This window comes from Stegodyphus dumicola, chromosome 8, assembly GCF_044657685.1.
Source record: "Stegodyphus dumicola isolate Sdum_Otavi_A_Nest chromosome 8, ASM4465768v1".
NCBI lineage: Eukaryota > Metazoa > Arthropoda > Arachnida > Araneae > Eresidae > Stegodyphus > Stegodyphus dumicola.
The window spans coordinates 52,543,901-52,570,312 of record NC_140775.1 but is presented as its reverse complement, the minus strand read 5'-3'; the positions used below and the strand labels follow the sequence as shown (position 1 = coordinate 52,570,312).

General features: G+C 31.2%; 1 protein-coding gene across 4 annotated transcripts in view; it reads right to left on the bottom strand.

Moving 5' to 3' along the window:
* The window catches only part of anne (polyamine-transporting ATPase anne boleyn), a 220,760-nt gene that overhangs the window by 31,030 nt on the left and 163,318 nt on the right, over positions 1 to 26,412 (bottom strand). For all 4 annotated transcript variants that reach the window (XM_085821861.1, XM_085821859.1, XM_085821860.1 and 1 more), the window contains 8 exons: positions 26,219 to 26,341; positions 24,021 to 24,101; positions 12,986 to 13,139; positions 7,153 to 7,273; positions 6,946 to 7,070; positions 6,659 to 6,861; positions 3,232 to 3,330; positions 256 to 335 (listed from right to left, as the gene is read on the bottom strand). In XM_085821861.1, coding sequence (XP_085677987.1) covers positions 256 to 335; positions 3,232 to 3,330; positions 6,659 to 6,861; positions 6,946 to 7,070; positions 7,153 to 7,273; positions 12,986 to 13,139; positions 24,021 to 24,101; positions 26,219 to 26,341 — 986 coding nt within the window. The remainder of the gene's footprint in view (positions 1 to 255; positions 336 to 3,231; positions 3,331 to 6,658; positions 6,862 to 6,945; positions 7,071 to 7,152; positions 7,274 to 12,985; positions 13,140 to 24,020; positions 24,102 to 26,218; positions 26,342 to 26,412) is intronic.

The following is a 26,412-nucleotide window of genomic DNA, read 5'->3' as shown; positions in this document are numbered from 1 at the left end:
TGTTGATGTATTATCCTGTCTACCTCTTCCTCAAAATTGGTAATGAAGGTCAATTCACGAAAAACATTTATTGTAGAAATGGACAATCAAAACAAAATCCATTTAAAACAAGATTTAATAAGAGTCTATAATATTTTTAATTAAACATAGAACTGCCATTAAAGGGTATTTTAGTTTTAAACTTTCATGAGAGTCAAATTTTTAATTAAAAAGAAAGATAAAGTTCCTTTTTTTTTTTTTTTTTTTTTTTTTTACTTTATTTCTTGTAGAGCTTCTACAAGCTGAGTTTTCTGATCAGGAGCCATTCTTGCAAATACTGTTCCTCGAAGCAAAACCTAAAATAATTTACAAACACATTTTTATGTCAATGCAATTATAAAGAAAGTAACTTATGAAACATCATGGAAACTAAAAGAAGAAAAATAAAGACACCAAAGAACAAAAGAAAATTCAGTCAACATTTGTACAAAACACAGGAGATAAAAGATGGCTTCCATCTTAAAAAGAGTACTATTCCAGACAGAAGCATTTGAAAGGACTCAAAATTAGCCCTTTCAAATAATTTAGAGACAAAGCCACTGGATTTTTTTTACAGAAAACTTAACATAATTATTTACCAGAAAGAAGTTAAAATGTTCTATTAAAAAATTACTATTAAAATTAATGAATACTGAAATAACGAAAAATATATGTTATAGAACAAGGGGAAAAAACTTCCTGTTTTAATATACTCCATTTTAAACAACAGACACCTTCCAAAGAATGTTCTTTGGGATCACCAATTCAGAGCAGGACCACTCTCCTATCTACACTCTGGATTGATTACACTCAGTTCCATGTACAGACAAAATCTAGTACTCCTCAAACCGCACTCATAGCTTTAGCTAGAGAAATCTTGACATTATTATCTTGGAAGAGACCATAGCTTTCAAGAACAACAACAAACACACGCACACACACACACAAAAAAAAAAAAAAAAAAAAATTAAATGAGATAAAATGATTATTTGGTTTCATTTTCATTATTCCATATTATCCACCCAGAGAGGGTGCCCACCAGCGGCCGAGCGGTAAAGTCGCTGAACACTGGTAGTTCGATCCGAGGTTCGAATCCCGCGAACGGGCTGGCTGCATGGGCGTTTTCGTGGTTTTCCCCATATGTAACGTGTATACGAGCCAGTTTCCCTTAGAAAGTCCTCCACGAAAGGCATCCCTCCCTTTAGGCAGATAGCCCTCGAGGCTTTGCCATAATCACATACACCACCCAGAGAGGGAAAAAAAAATTCCAAATCATAACACTTCATCCTGAGGCTTGCAAAGCAGAGCCAAAGGGCACAATGTTTTGTTTGATTCCCTTCTAATACAGGTTCTATAACTATGTTTAAACAATACAAATTGTGGCTCATTACGCCACATAATGTTTCCCTATTTTCTGAAGTCTGAATTTTATATTTTTCACGATTGCATTATTTGGATTATATAAAGCATGAAAGGGCTATCTACCTAAGGAATGGATGCTTTCATAAAGAACTTTTAAGGAAAAATGCATGTGTTTCACATGGGGGGGGGGAAGGGAAACCATGAAAATTTCCATTTAGTGTAGGGTTTGAAGCCTGAATTAATGGCATTCAGCTACTTCAGTAGCTAGTGCGCCTTTGATGTTCCTTAACATGTAGGAACCTTATTACTTAGTCTCACAAAAGGCTTTCTTCTCATATAGAGCTGTCTAATACCGATTTTCGAATTCTTATCTCACTATATGAATGGAAGTGGTCTTGCATCCCATATTAAACTTTATCCAAGTTAAATTAGATTTCCCCATTAGACTGCACAAATGGCTTCAGAGAACTGCCATCATGATTATGCAGGACTAATTTATGATTTTGGAAGCTGTCACCTTTCAAAGATTTAATTACATACTGAACATTTCACAATCCGAGGATAATGATTTCAATCTCCTAGCAAGTCAACAATTTGATAGATTCTAAACTTTCTAACATATTTTTCAAGATTACATTAATTCCTTTAATTGCAGATGTTTTAAAATAATTAGTTACAGGTTCAGTTAGCATAATTCATGTACATAACACAATATTTAAGCAAATTACTTCATCTTCAACACATGCATGTTTAAATTTACATACTGAATTTTTTGGGCCAGAAAATGTATCAGCAGTTAATAGACATACATTTTTCATATAAAAAATGTACATGGTAATGTTAACATTCATAACAAATATGAACTTTCTTTGGCAATGGAAGTTTATATCCTACATATTACATAAGGAAAACATTAAAACATTCTAAAACAATTGCTGAATTGATTATATAAACAAAATGAGATATAATACAAGGCTAAAAAACATCACCATAGATAGTTTTGATCTTTCTTAAATTGATAAGAAAAATTCCAATTTCCTGATAGGCCATTATCAATATCGATAAAATTGATATTTTCCTTCTCTAATTAAAATTAACTGTTCTGATATAGATTATACAACACAAAAACTGCTGACCTCACATTTTAGCTGTAAAAAAAAATCTTTATTCAGTGGTATTACATACAAGCTCTATCTTGCATGATTTCTTTAAGAATTAGATTTTGTATTTTTTTAAAATAATTTTATATTTATCAGTTTTAAAATTTGATGAATATCAAACAATTTAATATAATGAGAATTAAAGTATTAATAACCCTCATACACACAGGCCTTAAATTCACCTGGAGCACAACTTCTCATTTTCTTAAATTTCTTAACAAAACTGTAATCCCTAAACAAATTGCCCTGTTATATTACAATTTACTGTTTAATCATTTATGATCAATATAGCTTAATTATTTTTTTATTCATCTTTTACTTTATTTAATTCTATACATCTGTTCACCTTTCCTGATGGTCTTTCATATGGCTTCAGTACTTCTAGCGTTAAAAGTTAAGCCTAAACTGTACAAGTTCTAGGCAGCAGTTTCAAGTATTACGAAGAAACAAATCTAGTACAATTTTTAAGGCCATAAAAAGAATTACAATTCAAGAAGCTTTTAAAATATTACAAGTTAGCTTGAAAAAACCAAACTCTATAAAAAAAGCCTGTATATACAATCAGTAGATTAAAATCAGAGATAATCATTTTTACATCCGAGTTTTTAACTAAACTCTTCAGATCTTACATATTTTAATCAGTATATGCAAAAATTCTTTGAAAAAAAAAATTATGTTTTTTAAAACTCACTTTTGGAAATACTTCAGGAAAGTAAGTTCTCATAACAGCAAAAGCTTTCCCATCCAAAACAAAGTGGTAATGATTCTTGGAATTAACAACTTTGTCCAGCTACAAAGAAAAAAAGAGTAAGTACTTGAAGAAAGTGATTCATTAAAATATGATTAATTAGCTCTCCTGAAAAAATATAAAATAAATCTAAAAAAAAAAAAAAAAAAAAAATTTGTTAAAAGCATTTATACTTGAATTTATACTGTCTCCTTCAAATGAAAGATTGAATTTTCAATTATATTTTCTGTCATTTAGGCTACGATAAATCAATAAAATTTAAAACAAAACTTTATAAGAAACCCGGTTTTCACAATTCATTTTCAATATTGGATGCAGGAGTTAATAAAATAAGATGCCTCAGTAACAATGGAAGTCATTTGCTATAACAAATCTAATGGCTCTGTGCTTTTCTGATATATTAATGCATATCATGCAGAGCTCACATAGGAATTATATGCATACATTTGGACTTAATTCATATTTCAACACATTTAGTTCAAGGAATTTACAGATAGTCTTGCTGCATTAGTAGTGACTTCTGGTTTGTTTTTTTAAACATATTTATACATCGAGCACAGTAGACAGACATCATAAAGTATTCACTTTGCTTACTTAAGGCAATACTAAAATACAGTCAAAAGTCGTTAATCCGGACTCGTCGGGACTTCGGCGATTCCGGATTATCGATTTTTCCGGATTATAGATCATCAGTTTAAATCTCGTAAGATGGCATGCAGAAATTCTAAAATTAAAAATATGAAACCGTAATTTATGAAATAAAGAACAATTTTGATCTAAAGGGTATCAAAAGTTGCAAAAAGAAAAAGCTTAACATTTATATGTTTACTTTATTAAACATTTCTTTCAATGTAAGTTGCTTCGTTTCATGTGATAATACTTTCTCTTTAATTCTATTAAACAGACATAATTTCTTGTTCAGTTACAAAGTTCCGCTGTTCAAGTCCTATAATTGCTGTGTCGAGAACACCGACTAATTTGTCAATCGAAATTTTTTCGCTTTCAATAACCTCTGTCACTTTCTTCGCTATCGAAAGCGAATTATAATGACGAGGAACTTGTTTTAAATCATATCAAAGACGGAGCATATCGAGATGAAATACTACATTTGGTAAGGAATTATAAGCCAAATAAAATAAAAACATTTGCGCTGAAGATAAGGATAGTGTTGACAGATCAACTTCCAATTCATTACGCGCCCACCGCGGCGATCCCCCCGCCGAGCAGCGTGAAATTGATAAACAGATTTCGGATTTCAAAACATACTTTCGTTTTAGATCCTTTACACATTAACAAATATATATCGGAAATTCTATTTGATATAATCGAAAGTTTAAGCTTACTTTTATAAAATTGCTCTTACAGTATGCAAAAAATAATAAGCCGGATCCAATTCGAAAATTAAGGAACCACGCAATCATCAACATTAACTGAAATAGATAATTAGATAATTTTACCTTATACGTCCATTATACATAAAACGCGCACGCGAAAACGTATTCTGCACTTGCGCACACTCATATGCGCAGTCGTAAAAGGTCTTACGCGCACGCGTAAACGCCTATGCGCATGTGTCGACGCGGCGCATGCGCAGAAAGTTTTTAGTTTTGAGGTCCGGATTATAGATCATTCCGAATTATGGGTGTCCGAATTAACGACTTTTGACTGTATCTGATTAAAATGTAAAGACTAAAATAAGCAGATTTTGCAGGAAGCAGAAACAGTATATTGAGGTGATACAAGATGCTGTTAAGATCAGTAGGTAAAACCTATCCACTAGTATAAACCCTCCTTCTGTGCATGATTTTCGAGTTGAATGCACCGCTACAAACATGGAACTTACTGACATGTTTGTAGCCTGTTTGTTACTTATCAGTGATGCTACAGACAGAAATGGTTATGCTAGATAACTGGAATATGGCAAAGTTATTGAGAGCTATATGCCTAAGAGGAAGTATGCCTTTGCGGAGGATTTTCTACAGGAAACTAACTTGTATTCTTGTATTCAGTTACATAGAAGGAAACCATGAAAACCAAGCATGCACCCTGTTCACTTCAGTTCAAACTAACCGTATTTAGATATCATTTTTTCTTTTAAGCTACATATAAATTATTAAAAACACAGCTGACTTATATCTACACTGCGAAAAAAAAAAAAAAAGTGGGGGACAGTTTTATATCCCCCGTTCCACTAGGTCGATTGACTAAATTCAACTTGCATTTCTCATGTCTCGAAAGCATGACTTAGGACATGTATTAGATTTATACATAGCATTGTTCTAATATAGGTATTTTGACACAAAATCGGACTTTTTCTGAAATGACATGCCAATTTTTTTCCATATTTTGATTCTACGACTCGAATTATGCCAAACTGCTAAGTTTCGTAAAAATCACGAGTAGTTTTTAAAACAATATCTTTGAAAATTCTAGCTCCTCAATGTTAATTGAATTTGGTACATATTTATTAATGTCTTTTCTTTTTATTAAACTTATTTGGTCCTTCCTTTCACATTTCGAAATTTAGGTTCCTTCCAAACACAGGCAGACCAGCGGCCGAGCAGTAAAGTCGCTGAACACTGGTAGTTCGGTCCGAGGTTCGAATCCCACGAACGGGCTGGCTGCATGGGCGTTTTCATGGTTTTCCCCATGTGTAACGTGTATACAAGCTAGTTTCCCTTAGAAAGTCCTCCACGAAGGCATCCCTCCCCTTAGGCAGATAGCCCTCGAGGCTTTGCCATAATCTCACACACACACCTTCCAAACACATGGCGAATTTTTAATTATTTAGGCATTTATTTTTAAAATTTGTATTTTCAAATAATTTTTATAAATTTTTACAAAAAAAAATTGAATTATAACCTATAAAATTTTTTTCATGATCTTAAAGTAGATGTATTTCTAAGTATACCTGAAAAAAAATTAGAGCTTTTTATTTGAAATTTCCAAAGATATACAAGAATTTATATATTGGCGAGTTTCGAAATTTGTTGAAAGCGTGAAATGTGCTAACGCCCAAAACAACTATGGGAATGCTAACTAAATGCCCAAAACAACAAATGCGGTTTGGGCATTTAGTTAAAATTATTTGAAAGTAGGAACGATGTGACTTTTCCCCCTCGTGCACAATGTAAAAATGGGGGGGGGAAGAGGTTGCGATAAATTAAGAAGTTTGCTAAGTGAATAATTCTTGCTGCAAACTGCAAGGGGGGAACCTCGGCAATTTTGAATTTCTCTGTAAATTTTGCACCAAATTTCACAAAATTTAATATTTAGGCATAATTTGAGTACATATATCAGACTAAGTATCTGGATATATGAGTCTGATATTATAAAATAATTAAAATTTGTAGCTTAGATGATAACTTACCATGGGACTGCAACTTCCAACTGAAACTGCTTCCGAAATAGTAGAATCTGAATTTCGCATACATGGAGTTTCAGCATACTCAAAATATAAATGAGCTGGTTTCTCATAATCACTAGGAGTGCCCTTGATAATCATTATTTTGTCTGTTCCTGGGATCATATTGCAATCTCGGGCTACACTCATTGCTGTCATTATATTATCTCCTATTTAGCATAGAAAAGTAAGTTTGTTTTCATATTTTTAATAAGTTGTCCATGTACTAATTTTAAAGTATAACTTCATATTACCTGTGACCATAACACATCTTATTTTTGCATCTTGCAAAACCTTTATAACAGGTGTAGTTTCAGGCTTTAATGTATTCTGCATTATTAACAACCCCAAGAATGTCAAATCTTTCTCAACTTGATCACTAAAATAAAAATTAATAAGAAGTGTTACTTCAATCTGAAACATTAAAATGGCATAAGAATAATTTTTAAAACAGAACTCACCGTTTAATTTTTTGAGCATGATGCCAACTTAGCTTTGGATCTAATTTGCGATAAGCCAATGCTATAACTCTGTAACCTTGCAAAGCATAATCTTTCAACAACTCCGGAAATGTTTCAGGCACTGAAAATAAAAGTATGAATGATTATATTAATGACATAAATTGCACATGCCTGTATGCATATAAATGCACCCTGCTTAAAGCAGGTTGGTTGGTTGATTGATTTTTTAATAGCACAAAACCTCGAGGGTTATTATGCACCAGACAAACGGTGAATAAAATTCAAGATGTATCAAGTGAATTGATGAAACGGACCTGAGATGTTGATGAAGGCATGAAGAAATAACTTTGAATTGTCCATTCACTCTAGCAACAGGTAGATTAGGATAAAAGGGAAATAACTTCAAATCATATGGTAAAAAAGGATGTTTTTTAAAAAAAAGCTTATGAGGCTGATGTGGGGGTTTCTTCCAATGAGATGAAGGCATGGAGAAATGACCGAGAAATGCTCTAGCAACAGGTAGAGCAGGATAAAATGTAGTTTATATCATATAGTAAAAAGAGATGTCTTTTAAATATCTTATGAGGTTGATGTGAGGGTTTCTTCCAATGAGATCTGTTAAGATAACATTTGTAGAGTTAAAATAAAATTCACGTTTCTGACTAAAAGCAGGACAGCAGATTAAAATGTTATGGACTGAAACGGGATCGTTGCAAGTGCCAAAAATAGGCCCATTATCTCCTTTTAAGAGATACTGATGTGTCAGTCTGCAATGACCAATTCGTAGGCAAGTCAGTAGTACATCCTCCTTCCGATTCCCTCTCGACTCCCAGTACTCCAAATTGGGTTTTACATGCCTTAATTTGTTCAGAGTTTGGCATTCCCAGTATTGTTGCCACCTGGACAAGATCTTTGCTCTGATGTAATTCTGTATGTCTGTAAAAGGGACATCATTTTCTGAGGTAATATCAGCAGATTTTGCTGTGATATCGGCGAGTTCATTGCCTTTGATGCCAGCAAGTCCAGACACCCAGCAGTATGCAATATAATAACCTGCGTTTCTCAAACAGAGGTGTGCCTTTAAAATTTCTAGGACCAAAGGGTGGCACGTATTTATATTTATTGATTCAAGAGCACTCAGAGAATCAGAGTAAATGATGAACTTTCTGCTATTTTGCCTACAGATAAAGATTAAGGAATTCAACATGGCAAAAGTTTCCACAGTAAAGACAGATGCAGCCTTATGAAGTTTACTACTCTTTATTTCTTTATCACAAACAAAAGCTGCCTCGACATGATCATGATTCTTTGAGCCATCAGTAAAAATTGCTTTGTAGTTAGAATAACTGCTTCTATGCTCTAGGAAAATTTGTTGATATTGGATATCATTGGTACTGCTCTTCTTTAGTTCTCCAAAAATGTTAAGCAGGTGAATGTTCACTTCTTGCCAGGGAGCAATACCGAAAATGTCAAAGTTTTTGGGATGCAGATCATTTAGGTTGAATTCTTCAATCAGTGAGTGAATGCGAAGATCAAAAGGTGAGATACATGAAAGACAGGCTTGGTAAAGACACCAGTGCTTTACCAAGCCTGTCCTTCGGACAGGATGTTAGGCCTGTGACATTACTTTATAATGAACATCAATGGACAACTGCTTGCATCTGAATTCCAAAGATGGTTCAAAACAGATGACATATAAACTCAATTGCTCATGGAATATCATCATCAGCCTTATTTTTCCTTGTAAATTCAATTTACTGGACTGAAAATGTTCTGAAGGCTCCACAGCAAATCTGTAGAGCTTGATGGTGGACTGGATCCAATTTCAGTAGCACAGAAGGTCTTGCTGATCCATAGATAGCTTAGAGCAAGAGTGGACAAAATCCATAACGTGGGACAAATGAGGGCTTCTTCTAACTTTTTAACCCAGGCTGTTATGAAATCCTGTATGACATTTTCATCTTTTTCCTACCCAATTTTAAGTGCAAACTATCAAAGTCAGCAGCAAGAGTGTGCATCTGTTGTTACAGTTCACATGCACATACATGTACATGACTATACTAGCGATCAATCTAAGTTGAGAACTCTAAATACACTAGAAAACATGTGCATCCAACAAAGAATACAACCTTAACATTTCTAGCAGTTCAATTTAGAAATTGAACAATGATCTATGAATACTGTTCAAATAAAAAGAAAAAGAAGCTTAAGGAAAGAATATTTTACCTCTAAATTTTTATTCGAAAATGAAACAGTTTATGTAACAATCATTTGATGAATAAAGGGAACACACCCACTTTTTGGCATATTTGGTAATTTTTTTAATTCTAATATATACAGTACAAAGTCCGAACATCCATTATGCGGAATGATCTAAAATCCGGACTTCAAAGCATCTTTTTTTTTTTTTTTTTTTTTTTTTTTTGGGGGGGGGGGGTATGTTTTACGCATGTGCTTCTTGATTTCAGTTAGGCACTAAATAAAATACATCGTTATGAAAAAACAATCCTGTAAGCATAAATTTGTGAGATTAATAATTTGGCTCCGTAGTTGAGTGTCTGCTTGGCATTACGTCTCAAACCGAAACATTCACCTATTTTATATCCATGATACCCACCTGACGAGCCATTACTTATTATATTTTGCTTTCATCACCGCATGTTTATCAATACAAGACAGCTTCGGTAATAACTCAAGCAGTTATGTCTAAACTTTTTTTTTACATTAGTATTTGAAAAACAAGAGTAAGGCAACCTTTTCTGCTAACATTACGCTTGAAGATGATTATAGATTTTTTAAATGCTCTAAGAAATGTTGACGAGAAAAAATTCAACAAAAATTTCTTTTCATATGCTAAAAATAGATTTTGTTACCGAAACTCATAGGCCAAAAGATTACATTTAGTGCTAATTTTATAATGAATAAATGATACGTTATTAACCATAAACCCTGAAGCGGCGGCAGAGTTTACGAATGAGAACTTCTTTATAATTTAACACTGCGATCCAAAGTTTAGGCACAACAAAAATTTAGAACTTATGAAGGCACTTTGTGACAGAATTCAGAGACTGCACCAGGTGGTATCTAGCGCCGGCCCTAAATAAAGCCTTAAGTATGTGTTGGAGTTTATTTATTCAGGACTCAGATTTGTTTTAAGCATGTACAAGAAATAAACGTAGGTATACTAAATAACTAATACAATTTAGGTTTAATTCAGCACACAATAGGAGCAAGACAAAATTTAGTGAACATGGCTCAACTTGGCTTTCATCGCCAATCTTGAGATAGACAGCCAATAATGTATAATGGACGCTATTAAGCTAGGCTAAAATTATCTTCTGATTCTAAGACATTTCAATTAATGTAGCAGAGTGCGCTGCTCCCTGATCTTCTAATTTGATCCAGCTTATTATTTTTTGCAGACTGTTATTATTACAGCAATTTTATAGAAATTAAGCTTGAACTTTCAATTATATCGAAAAGAGTTTCCAATTCTGGAGTTACCAAAGGATCTACAAAGCAAAACCATGTTTCGATGTCCATTAAACAAAAAAGTGGAATTGCTGCAAAAAATGGATTCTCAAATTTATGGGAGGAGTATGACATTATGCAAAAAGTCAACTGTATATGGCATAAGGAAAAGGAGCCTTTTTGAATTTTGGGGAAGCAACTTCAACAACTTACACAGAAAGAAATGTTTAATAAAGCAAACAAATAAATATTACACTTTTTTTGTAAATTTTGATATCCTTTAGATCATAATTGTTCTTTATTTCAAAAATCATGATTTCATATTTTTAATTGTATACTTTCTCCATGCCATCTTACCAGATTTAAATTGATGATCTATTATCCAGAAAAATCGGAAATCCGGAATCGCTTTTGAACGAGTCCCAACGAGTGCAAAAAGTAAGGGATATTTATTGCCAAACCATAATTCCAGTTTTGAATGAAAGCATATTAAAGAACAGAAACCCAATGTCTTACATACCTCTTCCCTTACCACCAACTTCTGAATGCTTTTTATAAGACCCAATTTAAAATAAATAAATAAATAAATAAATAAAATAAATAAATAAATAAAATAAAATTTAAAAAAAAAAAAAAAAAAAAAAAAAAACTACTTTTACAAATACCCATTCTGTTTGAAATTTAAACCTTATACAGCAGTACAGCAATTAGCTTCCATTAAAAGATTGTTTTGCAAAAGCAGTTTATGCAGTCAAATTTTTCAAACAATTAATTCTTTGGCTAGAAATAGGGTTCTACCACTATCTGCTTGACTTGAGCATGGCATAAAGGACTGACAGACTAATAGTGCTATTTTTGACCTATCTTCTGAGAAAGAACAATTTAATTAATAATAGTACAATATTTTTTCCACAGAAACTTATAATAAATTAACTTTGCATTTTGCGACAGACAAAAATAACGAAAGAGTGGTCTCCACACTCGCTCCTCTTCCTTGGATTTTACTTCTGCCTTTTTTAACATAATTTATTGACAATTAAAACTTGCCTAGTTAGAAATCCGATATCACAGAAAGTAATAAATTATTTTTTAAATGAATTGAAGAACATTGTACATTCATTCTTGCAGCTATGATTAAAGGAACTGCTATGGAACTTGCCATCCGTTAGATCTCAACTCTTTTGTCAGTGACACCAACTACACCGAACGTCGTTTCTCCTGAACTTAAGCAACAAACAAAACCACAGACTGGTATATTTACAACTGCTTGACAATGCATGGTTATGACAAATTTAAAAAAAAAAAAATCTTTTTTAAAAGCACATATTATCTCACTGCAGAAAAAAGATTTTAAGTAATTAAAATAAATGCGTTACTAAAGCTAGTAAGACTTTGTTTACTAACAAAAAGACCTGGAAAAACCTTTAAAATTACACTACCACCACAAGTTTGTTTACAGAAACTATCAACATCAGTTACTGTGAAAATATAAAAGGTCTACATGCTGAAATGGTTAACTTGATTAAAAATACATCAGCAACAAAAAATGATGAAAATACATTCTGTATCACTAGATTTATTCAGTCATCAAAACAAATATCCATTCATCGGTATTCTTTGATCTAGCTATGTAAGAGAAAAACATATGCTTTATATATTAGAATGAAACTAACAAAAGTTACAATATTAACAATAATAAATTCAATCCGATGATAATTCTAATTAGTAATTTTAACTTTACTGAATCTGAAAACCTCAAAGCTTATACATGTAAAAATTTAGAATTTAATATATATATATATATATAAAATTTAAAAAAAAATATATAATTATTTCATTTCATTCTGAATAAAATAGCTGTTGACTCATAAAACAAAATTAAAATTAAGTCAAAATTAATTTTAATGGTAAAATCTTTAGCACTTGTATTTCTTTTCTGATTGTAGAACTGAAATAGAAAAAATATCAATTAAAAAGTATAACACTTTATCCTCCTTGCATACCTCTTTCAAATATTCCAAAAAGAAATACACAGAGGATCGCAATTCGTATGCTATTTACAAAATTCCATTATAACTACCAGATTTCATTACCGGCGCAGATGACAAAAAGCATAAATAGAAATTTTGCAATTGACTTAATTATTGAAACCTACTTAGAGCATTCTAGTATAAATAGCAAAATAACACATGACTCAAGGCTGTTAAGTAAGTCAGACAAAATGTTATTATTGTAAATTAGTCACTAATTCAAATGTTAAAAAAAAGATGCTGACCTTGCTCTGTTTAAGTTACATTTAGATTTGAACAAAATTGCTTTATTTTTAGCGACTTAATTTTTAAATATGATACATGAATAATACCTGTTTCAGAAAGGCACAATGATGATATTTTTTCAGGAGCACCTTTGCAATATAAATCCATGTGCTTTGATCCTAGAGTCCTACATATCACACTCATCCGCTGTAGTCCAGAAGAAAATGGAAACTGGCGAATGATGCCAACCTCATATGGAATCTGAAAGTAATAAAATAAAATTACATTCTCTTAACTATCATTCTACTTTTATTACATAATTACATAGATAGAAATAGTTATTTTTATGACTAACTAATAATATGAAGTGGCTGAAAAATCACGCAACTCGAATTTGAACACATTCCTTTCATTTATTTATAATTTCACTACATTCAGAAGATATACAATCACATGCTTTGCAGCTTGTGAAATCCTGAAAATATCTGCCACGGCCATGATTAATGAATGAACTATTGCCTTATGTTGCTAAATACGATACTTCATAACGTAGCTGCAGTAAGAGTCAAAATACAAAGCCCTTCAAATATAAAAAGAATGTTTAAATATATTTTTTTAAAAAAATAAATAATAAAAAAGTTGAATGCCCCATGCCTCAGACTAAATATCATGGAACATGCTTTTCCCTTTCTTGACTAGTGGTGTGATCTAACAGTGTAGTCTCCTTTGGGATTAATGCCACAGAATAACTCATTGAAAACTATTTTTATTATATATGTAATTACCATTTATACAGTGTAATTAAAATTTATATAGGCTATTGAATTACTTTTCAATAGCCTATATAAATTAGGGGTAATCATCTTGCTACAAATAGTTCAAAACATTAAAAACAATATCAGTTATTTAATATTTCTCCTCACAGAAATTATGACTGAAATACTAGGGTTCCACAATGAGCAACAGCTACATCAAAGTTTAATTAATCTGTTAAAACTAGCAATTTCTAAGTTTGCCGCTCAATTTATAATCACAGAGATATTTGACTTAATTAACTGCAATTCATTACACTTGAACTTGATAAGAACAAATTTAGCATTATACTATTATGTGACTGGTTTTAAGTTCAAATTATTTAAAAATTAATTAGGTCAAACAAAATGCTTACATCTTTAGAACTAATGCCATACTAGTTAAGAATTAAAAAATATAATAATAATAAAATTTGAAAGCTTTCAGATTTTACATTAAGTCCAAAGGGGCATTTTTTAATGTTTTGTGTGTTACCTTTATTTATTAAATACTAGCAGCTTTGCTGCCAGCCTTCGTCTCGCTTTTAAATGTACCAGAAAAATGGCTGAAGGGAACACCAAACGTTAAATTTAAAAACTGCATAGAATTTTATTCTTCAGAACAACTTTATAAAAAAAAAAAGTTATTATGTATAACAAAATTACAATGAAATAAGCAATATCCCTTAATGCAAATATTAATTATCCTAACAAATAAATTAACCAACTTCCCTTTGCAAAATCTTAAGAACTCAAATGGTATAAAGGAGGTTAAGAACTTTGTTTCCTAAAAAAATCACTCAAAACTTTTCAGTATCTTAAAAACAGTGAAATGAGCAATAAATAACATAAAAGAATACAAAAAACAAAAAATTCTGAAGAGCAAAGTATAATTAATGATATTTTATCTTATATTTTCAAGAGAAAAAAATTACAGTGAAGTAAGCTATATCCCTTAATACAAATATTAATTATCCTAATAAAAAAATTAGCCAACTTTCCGTTGAAGAAAAAAAAATCATGCAAAACTTTTCAATATCTTGCATATAGTGAAACAAGCAAAAAATAACATGAAAGAAACTCAAAAAAACAAAAAATTCCACGCAGAATTTTACTCTGCAGAAGCACTTTATCAAAAAAATCAATAAAAATGTATTATATATATAAAAAAATGACAATGAAATATGCCAATCTCTTAAAAACAGTCACATAAGAAATATGATGAAAAATTGTTGCCAAACTCATATTTCTAAAAGAATGAAACTATTCAAAATGATGGGATATCATAAAAATTTATCAACAACAATAAGAAAGGAAAATTGTTGCCAAAATCACATTTTTAAAGATGTGAGAAGTGGACTCAGAAGCTTCATTAAAAAAATTTTTTTTAAATACAAAATATCATTTTTCCAAAATTCTTTTTGTAAAAGCAGTCACAAGGCTGAAAGTTTAACACGTCCAAAAATCAAAGCAAAATAAACTGTACATTTTTAAAAATAAACTTTTTGTAGAAAAAACCCCGTTGAAAAGGTGTTAAGCACACTTTGTTAAATAAATTCGTATTTAATTGATTTATTGAAACACAAAATTTATTTTAAGTTCGTAAAAAAGCCAAGTGCTTATGTTTCATGATGATGTGAAAATGGAGTGTGTAGAGTAAAATCTCGCTTTCCTATAGCCCCCATTATGTCTCAAAATGACGCGATTTCGTAACAAAATATAAATAAAAAAAAAAATTTGAATTTAAATTTCGAAAAAATTTCTTCGAGGTGCACTGGCTCTTGTCTAGATGCACCTATGTACCACATTTCGTAGCCGTGGGTTTATTAGCTTACGCGCAGCATGAACGAAAGACTCTTTCTTTCATTATACGTAGAGATCATGTTTTTCGCACTTAAATTCAGTTCAACAACAATATCCCCAAATAATTTTAAAATGAGCATATCTTTAAAAGTTCTCGCCCACTGGAGATAAAAAATGTCCCCCCCATACAGTGTTTTTCCGTACAGTAAAAAGAGGGGGGGGACTCATTCAATTTTTGGACTATGTATCGCTTAGAAATTTAAAATTTCAATATCTAGAAATGTATTAAATATAAAGTTTAGAAACTTTAGCAGATTACAAAACAAAATTTTTATCTTCTTTTAATACAAAAAGTGTGTTGTAGGTTGAAGCAGATGGGAGAAAAGAGTGTTTCTTGTGGAAAAACTGCTTGAAAATAAAATACTCTTAAAAATGCTTCTATACCAGCCTTTCCCAAACTTTTTTGACCACGGCCCGGTATCAGATTAAAAATTTTTTTTGCGACCCACCTTATAAAAAAAAATTTTTTTTTTTTTTTTAGAAAACAAATTTCATTTTTTAACAAAACCAAAATTCAAGTTGTTTGTTTATTTCATACACAAAAATTGCAAAATAATTATATAACAAAAACAATTCTCGATATCTGTCAAATGGGGAAACAAGTTAAATAATTTTTTAACATTAATTTTTGATTTTTAACTAAACCTTTTTCTTTTTAATAAAAGACCATGCTTTTGTTGTTTTTTAATAATTACGTATATCACTGTTACCTCATTAATAGATCTCAGTAATTAAAACAAAATCTATGTCTATGTTTTTCTTGTATCAAAGGAATTTAGAAGAGGTTTAGTATGGATTTGTGACTTTTTTAAAATTAAAAATACAATTGAAATCGTATAGAACAGCAATTCCCAAAGTGCGTGTTGCTACCCGGCACCAGGTCGATAACATTTTGCTCTAAATATAATATTTTTCGAAACTTTTTCAAGAACTGCAGGTGACAACCCTTTACCACTGTTTCCTACTGGACCGTTTAAATTCGGATGCTCTGATTGGCTGATTTCAATTCGTCATTCAATGCCTTCTCCGGTACATGCGCCATAAACTCAGGTGTATCAAAACAAGGTTATGTTTGAATTTTTGTTACCTATTTTATTTGACAATAGTTATTATTACCTATTATTAATAGCAACTTCATATTGGTAAGTAATAAAAATACTTTTTCTTATAAATCATTAATAAACAAATTCTTTCTATTAAAGATTTCAACCTTTTTTAAAATGGATAAATGGTTAATCAAGAAATACCACAGATTTAAATATGATCAACTAAGCACGAGCAAAGCCAAATATGATCGTGAAGAAACTGCCTGAAGCACATAAAGCAGATATACAGCGCCAAAATAACAAGAGTAAAACTACTTGGACTCGCAACTATTGTGATGAATATTTACGCTTTGGGGTTCATTGCCGGCAGCAGTCAAAATTATTTGCCACTATGTGTCATTTGCAATGAGCAGCTTTCAAATAAAAGTATGAAACTGTCAAAGTTGAAATGGCATTTAAACACACTCCATTCTGAGTACTCTGATAAGCCAATTAACTTTTTTACTGATAAGAAAAATGAATTGATTGCTGCTAAAAAAAAAATGAAAAATACACTCTTACCGCACCATTCAAATAAGAACCTCACTTTGACATCTTTTGAAATTTCCAAATTAATAGCTGAAACTGGGTAGCCTCATAGTGCTGGAGAAAAATTAATACTTCCCGCTTTGAAAATTGTCGCAAATAATTTATGCGGAATAAAGGAAAAATGTTTATTTTCGGCGATACCTTTATCAAATAATACTGTTAAATGGAGAATTGATGATTGTGTGAAACATTTAGAAGAATTAATTTCTCAAGTAAAAAGAACAAGTTTTTTCCCCTTGCAAATAGATGAAAGCACAGATATCGAGAATAATGCAAATCTAATGTGTTTTATCAGATATATTGACGACCTCGGATGAAATTTTTAAGGCTACCAATGATTTTGTCACTAGTCACGGTATTGATTGAATGAAGTGTGTTGGGCCAAGTAGCGATGGTGCACGTGCAATGGGTAGGCTTCATAAATGTTTGTTTAAACAAATTCAAGAATTAGCAATTAACTTGGTAGAGGTGCACTGTAGTATCCATAAACAAACGTTGGCAGTAAAACAAATGCCTTTAAACTTAAACGTGACTTCGGAAGAATGTGTAAACTACATAAAATCTTGTTCATTAAATAGCAGACTTTTTGTCAAATTATGCAAGGAAATGGGGTGTGATCATAAACACCTCCTTTTGTATTGTAATTCACAATAGCTTTCAAAAGAAAACGTTTTAAAATGTCTGAGCTAAAAGACGAAGCCTTTGGATTTCTTAACACCCACTATCTAAAAAAAGATGCTATTTTTCCATTTAAGGATAGATTCCACGATTTCGAGTGGTTAATAAAAGTAGCTTATTTGTGCGACATATTTGCTACATTCAATGAATTTTAATTTGCAAGGCTTTGGTTTAAATATTTTCAAAGTATCGGAAAAAGTTGTTGCAATAATTAAAAAAATGACTCTGTGGAAAGAACGACTTTCAAAAGGAAATTTTAAATCTTTTGAAACATTACATAAATTTATTGAAACTCATTCAAACTACGATGAAGAAGATTTACACCTTTCGTAGCTAATGAGTATTTTTAAAGACTACTTTCCGGATATTCCTTCAAATAATATGTGGATTAAAGACCCTTTTTCTGTCGATATTGAAAAGGAAAAAATGCTTAATCTTAGTGAACAAGAAGTTGATAATTTAATTGAAATTTCATTCGCCTTTTCAAACACTTAAAAAAGTGTTTGAAACTGTACCACTAATTAATTTTGATTGCGCTGTCAGAAGGAATAGCGAAGCGTAAGCGGAAAAGCGATACAATTTTTAATGCATTTTGCCACGTTATTAATACATGTGAAACTGTGTTCTCAGCCTTGGTGTACTTAAAAAATAAGTATCGAAACAGAATGGATGTCAAATGTAATTTGAAAATAAAATTAACATCATTAAGTCCTAATTTGAAATTATACTATGTGATGAAAAACAACATCATCCTTCGCACTAAGGTCAAAATCTGTAAAACAAAATTTACTTTAATGAGGATAATGGATTGTCTTTAATTACTTACTAATAAAGTCACAAATCCATACTAAACCTCTTCTAAATTCCTTTGATACAAGAAAAAACATAGATATAGATTTTGTTTTAATTACTGAGATATATTAATGAGGTAACAGTGATATACGTAATTATTAAAAAACAACAAAAGCATCATTCTTTTATTAAAAAGAAAAAGGTTTATTTAAAAATCAATGTTAAAAAATTATTTAACTTGTTTCCCCATTTGACAGCAGAAACATTCCAGCAGATATATAATACATCCTAAAAATTTCTTCAATTTTCTAACAACGAAAAAAACGGGTTCACATAAACATAATACTGAAAACAAAGGGGAATATCATATCTGCTTTTAACGACAAATAATAAAAGTGCAGTCTTTAAAAGTACATCTATATGAAGCTATAAATAAAATTTAAGAAGTAATGCATAATAAAAACTTAAATCTCGAAGTTCTTTTCTTAACCCATTAGCAACTGGCAGCTGTCACCGAACTACTCTCTTTGGGATGGCATACTAATCAGATGCATTGTCTTGTGGGAACAGGCAATGCGTGTTGCTAAGCCTAACTTTAGGAAACAATTCGCACAAATTAAATTTGTTATCCAATTGCTCCAATTTTTGGTACATTATGAAAGAAGCACTCAGGTATTTATCAGAATTAATTTTAAAACCTTATCATCAGCATATTAATAAAAATAAAAATTATTAAAAATTTCTTTCATAAAGATTAGCATGTATAATTTTTGACATACCTCAAACATACACTCTTTTGCAAAAAAAAATCGAAGCACAAAGGACTTTTGCGCTCGTGACGAAATTTGGTATGCAATAACATCTTGATCGAATATGCAAATGATCAAAGTTTCAAGACAAATGAACAGGAATTGTGATCATAGTGTGCAATTAGCAAGGATATAAATCCAGTAACAGAAGAGGAAAATTTACCTTTTTTTGTTGCTGCCATTATAATTCCGTAAAAAAAGCAACTAAAAATGCCATTACGACTATATCAAAGACCTAACTAACAACTAAACGACTTTGAACGTGGTCACATTGTAGGGTTTCGTGACGCCGGGTGGTCATAGAGCAATAGGCCGTCCTTGCCACCTGCAGCGTACAGATACTGCCAATGAAATGAAGGCTCTGGAAGGTCAAGGATCACAAATACAAGACAAGATAGGATGATTGTTCGCCAAGCCCAAACTGCCCCAATGGTATCATTGTCAACTATTTATAACGCATTACAGCCATGTCTATAAATCCTGAGGTGCCGTCCACCATCTCACAGCACTTGTCTGAGGTGGGGTTACGCTCACAGAGGCCTTTAAGACGTTTACCTTTGAACCCACAACATCGGCGGAGTCATCTAGAGTGGTGTCGCAGCCGATAATCATGGCTGTCATCAGACTAGCATTCTATAGCGTTCAGCGATGAACCCCGCTTCACTTTTAAAGCGATGACTGCTGTGTTCATGTCTGGAGAGGATGGGGCCAGCGGTCCCAATCAGCCTTACAAGGCATACAACCAATAACCCCTGGTGTGATGGTGTGGGGCGCTATTTCTTATGAAGCAGGTCATCATAGTCATCCTCCATACATCTTCAAAAGCTCAACGATATGTTGATACCATCCTGCGTCCGGTTATATACATATTCAATTTCATCAAAAAACAACCACTTCACGGTGCTTTGATTTTTTTTGCAAAAGAGTATGTAAACAAATAAATATGTCCATATTAGAATCCCTATAACTATCATTTGTCAGTTCTGCAAAAATATCATTACTTGTCATCAGTGTGAGAAAAAGAATCAGTTATCATTTTCATGTATATCTTCTATTAATACACTTTCTGTTTTGCCATTTGGTGTAAAAATACTTTCTTAAATCATACAAAATATCCCTCTTAAGGCTAGGGGGGAATCCAAGAGCAATAAATAAAGCCTCTAAAAAGTTAGACCCCCCAATTTGAAAAAAAAAAGCGGCATTACCAATCACCAATAACAGCAGCATTTGTTTATATCAACTGATACAGTTAACCCTTTCAGACCTAATGGGCACATACGTCCCAGAGATTAGATTTCATTGCCCATTGGGTAAATAGAGCCAACTTTCAAATGGGTTTTTACGTTTGCAATATTTTTAAGGAATGAGAAAACAAATATATGACTAAAGAAACTTGACATTTTAAAAATTGCAAATGGTGCACTTATGTTTTACAGTAAATACAACTATATTTAAGGCATGCTTAGTATGAAGTAGTTCTTATCGTTCTTATTAAGTAGTAATTTAACATTTTTAATGTCAGGTTTAAGAAATTTTGAATAGATGCTTTTTGTGGGATATATTGTTCCAATTGTATTGAACAGTGGGTTAATATGTCCAATTAGTGGACATGCTGATATATTATGTTTATGAAACATATGAAAATTTTTGTTGTATATGAACTGGTGCATGTGGCAGAGCTTATGTTTTGTAATAATCACATTATATATTACCATAAATTTTAGTTTTGTTTTTTGAGAAAGGATAATATCCAAGACGATTGGGACAAATAGTCCCAGTTGACAATACGATTGGGAGATATTGTTCCAAGAGATTTCCATGAAATGGGAAAAGTTAAAAACTTTAAACTCGCATTACCCTTCCTTTAGTATGTTAACATTAAATTAAAGGACTTTTCATAGTTTAAATTTTAATCTTGCAAAGGTTAGGTCACAAGGTTTAAAGAAGCCCCCCCTAAAAAATAAAATAAATTAAAAATTTAAAAAAAAAATTACAGAGGAATGAAGGTCAACATGCTTCACTTTTGATAAATTTCACCATTACAAATATGCAGCCAAATCTAGTAGCAACAAAAACATTAATTAAATGTTCTATCTGAAAAGACGTATGTGGTAAGCCACACAGTGAATTAAGCACTGACAAACCGGGCCATGAAATAACATTAACTGGTGAAACAATTCGAATTTATATTTTTCCAGGACCTTTAATTAAAGCAAGTACAGGAGCAGAAATTTCCTTCAAGAACTAACATTTTAATAAACATTAACATGGCATGCTAAATTGTCTCCAGAAAATTAAGAGATGATAATGGTAAGCAAGATCTACTGAAATTACAACATTCTTTTTTTTAAATGATTTCAGTTTTTTTAAAGTGTTTATTACAGTACATTATTTATTACAGTACATTACTAACACTAGTGGGTTAGGTTTGAAAAGATTCCAATAATGGAAGAAACACGAAGATGAGTTTCACTGTCTGTGATTCCAAGTATATATTATTGTAATGTACTTCAGCTGATTAAAACTTTTAAAAACTAATTATGCTCAGAACCAAAACTAAATAGTTTTTAAACTGCCTTATAAATCTATCATTTACATTGTAGTACAGGATTCTCAACCCTGAAGGGAAGGCGAGAAATTTTATGGCTTTAGGGTGTTGGTCAACTTTTTATTCAGCTAATTAGCATTTAGTTTTAGTTCATAAATTTAAAAAAAAAAAAAAGAAAGAAAGAAAGAAAAAGAAAAAAACACTATTCTTTTTTGAATTTATCAAAATTTTCTACACTTTGTTATTTAATTTATAAAAATGCATTCACAATTAATCTAAATAGATGTATATGCATTTTTCGAGTCTGCGAAAGGAAGGGGAATAATCTTTTGGCAATGGTGAAAGGTACATGGAGCAAAAAAGGTTTGAAAACCACTGTTGTAGCACTTTTATAATTATTTTTTATAATTTTCAGTACACATTTCATATCACTGCAATTAAAACTTTTAATGCAATACTTTATGTATCTTTACTGTTGTGTTAGGACTAAAATCTTAACACCGTGATTTCAAAAATACACCTTAAGATAAATTATTTCATGAAAATATCATGTTCATCATATATTATCTTTAGGTATTTACACTATAAACTTCATACACATAGTTTAGCTTAGGTTATTTTAAAACAGCAATGCACATGAGGATCTATTCTATAGGAAATCTGTCTAAGGAAAGGAAGCCTTTGGTTAGCACTCTCTAAAAGAAACTGACTCACATTACAGGTTATTACAGATGGGGAAAACCATGAAAATATCCATACAATCAACCTGTTCCCTAGGGTCTGAACCTGAGTCAAACTATCAGTATTCAGCAGCCTTAACCACTTAGCTACATCATACGTATAACCTATATATTTTACGTGCAGATGCATAATAGAGATCTTATATAAGCATACATTTGCACTATACTGAAAAATGCTAGACACATTAAACAATCACATTTGAGGAACAAGAATCAATCTGTTATATATATGTCAGGGATTTAATCTCAAATATAAACTCTTATGATAAATGAAAAACCAGACATAGCTAACTAATAAATAACAAATGAAGATCAAGCTTAGATTATATTTGAATATGGCAAAACACACAAACACCATCTGACTACAGGGAGGTACGCCTTCGTGGATGAGTTTCTAAGCAAAAATGGCTCATGTTCACATAGATAAAGACCAAATATAATGAATGTAAATGGAAAAGATCCTTTTAACTAGCAGAAAAATATAAAATTATGTCAGATCACTTCCCATTTATGCAAATAGCAACTACTAATACTGATAAGTTTAACCAATTATCAGGAAAATAAACTAATTACAAAATATTTAGAAATAATCAAAATTTTACAGTTTATGAAAACAGGCTTGCCCCATTCATATTATGTACTAGCGACCTAAAATAGTTATAAATAAAAAAAGTATAATTTAGCTAATGTAATTTCTCAGGTCATTGTAGTTAGAAAGGAAAAATTAAATATTTTACATTTTGCCAAATAATTATGCCAAATTTTATGCTTTGCCATACTGACTCTTAGAAAATAAAAATATTTTATTTCATGCAATAGCCACATATTTCTTTTAAACAGAGAACTTTGTTGATTAAATAAAAAGAACCTTACACTTTGCTGAATGAACAAATTTCTTTTAAATTGCTCAGTTTTCAGAATAATTTACAAAATACATATCTTATGCTTTGCAAGGTGGCAACAAATCGCTTATAAAATGCTGAGTTTTTTAATCAAAAACTCCTAATTTCATACACAATAGGAAATTTAAAAAAATCATAATTCATGTGGAGGACTATGTGTATTCAAAATCTGGTGGCTCTAGTAGTCATCATTTTACCACAATACAAGGAAAATACATTCAGATTCTTCCCTATTAACAACTGAGATTACACAAAAGCAACAGATTTGAATCTTCATAATGAATTAATAAAATAATTTTACATATGCTAGTAATTATACATGTATTTTTAAAAATATCTTAAAAAATCAAATTGGCTTCATCTGCAGTAAAGGGTTAGAAATTACCTCATCAAGTAGTGAACTTTCTTTTGTTGGTGACAAAGGAAAACTCAGTGAATCATCCTCTAAGCCAGGTTCATTCAAAGGCTAAACAAATAAGGAACCAAACAAATATTAATATAACTCTTTATTTATATAAAAATATTACAGATCACATGAATTTCAATCACCAAGTAACCATGTGTCTACATTTTTCAACTAAGTTTTTGAAAAATAAACTCGTTCACTAGTAAACTTTTCACAGAATTTTTAATTCTGAAATTTTTTTAGGTCTCTATAAAAAAACAGCCTCACAGGAAAACCAGGAGATGCTCATCAAGTTCTACTACAAGGACAATAAGAACAAAACCATGCCTCTAGCATTATCACTAAAACTTTGCGCTTAATTTACATCAAGTGACCAGAGTTGCCAGAAATGTTTTAGTTAAAGTAGCACGCAAAGGCTAAAAAAGTAATGATTCCATGTATACATGAGCTCCCATGACCTCTGATGTCCTAATAAAACAGCAAACACAACCAACTGAAAGAAATTTCAAATTTGAATAAATTAAATAATTAAGCAATTTTTACACTATGTGAGATTAAAATTTAAATTAAAATGTAGAAATAGAGGAATTTTCTTCAATTGGTTTTCGTCCTCTTAGTAAGTTTTTACTTTTTTGTTGGTTTATTTTTCCTTTCAATTTTAAATTCACTGAAAAAGTCAAATTTTATTCTTGAGTTTGATATATCCTCCTCTTGATGACATTTAACTGAGTTTAAATTAAGATTTAATTGAGTTCCTCTTCTTTATTTTTCACATTTTGGTATATATTTTCAGGTTTTTATAATTTTTAGGTTCTAATTTCACGTTTCTCTAATTCTTATTTTGCATATTTATAGGATAGTTTGAAATTTATTGATACTGAATTTGACTTTTTTGGGTCTTTGTGTAAAATATAAGGTTCTAAATTTCTTACTTTTTTCTCCCTCTCTCTCTCTATATATACACAAACACACACATATATATTTTAATATTAACCAAAGCAATCAGTCAAACATGTGGAAACACCAGCAACTAGTGTTGAAAACTGAGTGCACATTTACTACTATTGCAGTATAGCTAGTCATGAACTGTTATGAAGCCTAAATTATTACATATTTAATAAATTAATTTTGACAGGCATATATTATTTTAATATGTACATATTTTACAATACATTTACACATTTTTTTAAAAGCACATGAAAATGGAGCAGCAAAAAATTCACAAAATTGCACAGCCATAAATTTTAGTAGGGCAGGTTAGTCCAAAGTAGAAAATTTGCAGAAAATCACATTATCTGGCAATACTGCTTGTGGCCAACTTATATATACATAAGGACCAAATCAAGACACATTTTAATGCTATGTGCTGCACAGTAAAAAAGTACTCCCTAAAATAACCAGCTACAGGTCTAAACTATTTTGGCCTTCAGTGGAAGCAACTGTCCACAGATGCTGGTTACAAAAATTTTTCTATTTTACAGCAATAGTATTTAGAATTACAACTAAACATTATTTCAAAGAGTAGTTATATTTATTAAAAATAATCTTTGTAAACAAATTTTGCAAATACAACAATAGAAAGATTAAATATACATACAAAACAAATTCAGTAAAATTCATAGGCATGCCTTTAAAACAGTTCATCAGAGCTGATCATCAGTGATAAAAAATTTGTATATTCACCATTCACCATCAGGGGGAGGGGGAAAAGGGACGAACTACTAATATGTACCAGGAAGTATATGATTAGCAATATAACAATAATATACATTGTTAACAATACAGTCTGCTAAAAAACAAGCCTCCATTTGGCCACTAATAACACACAATTTACATGAATGAGCAACCCTGTTGATAGCACACTCAATGCATATCTCAGACCCATGCCGCCAACTCAACAGTTCTTTTTTTTTTTTTTTTTCACACACACCATCACAAAATTTTGATATCTAAAAGATTCTCTGTGAAGAAGATGCCAGAATAGCTGATCAATCATATAAAAACATGCCTGATGTGCTTTGTAGATGTGTTTCAAGCATTGCAGATTTTGTTAAATGTCAAATTAAAATATTAAAAGCAATGAATAATAAAATTTATAATGCTTGATAGAAATACAGCCACAAATGTTTCAGTACATTGTTCCATGTGCATTTTATTCATATGATAATTTAACTTACCAGTATATCGCCAGCATCCAAACCATTGCCAGAGCTTTTACTAGAATCAACAGCAGGTGGACGCACAACAGTAGGATTCAACAGATCAAATTTAGTTGTATCAGCACCTGGTTCTTCCATTTCCTAAAGGAGCGAGGATAGGGTTACTAAAACATTTCATCTCACTTAGATAAGCATTTCAAATAATTCTTAGA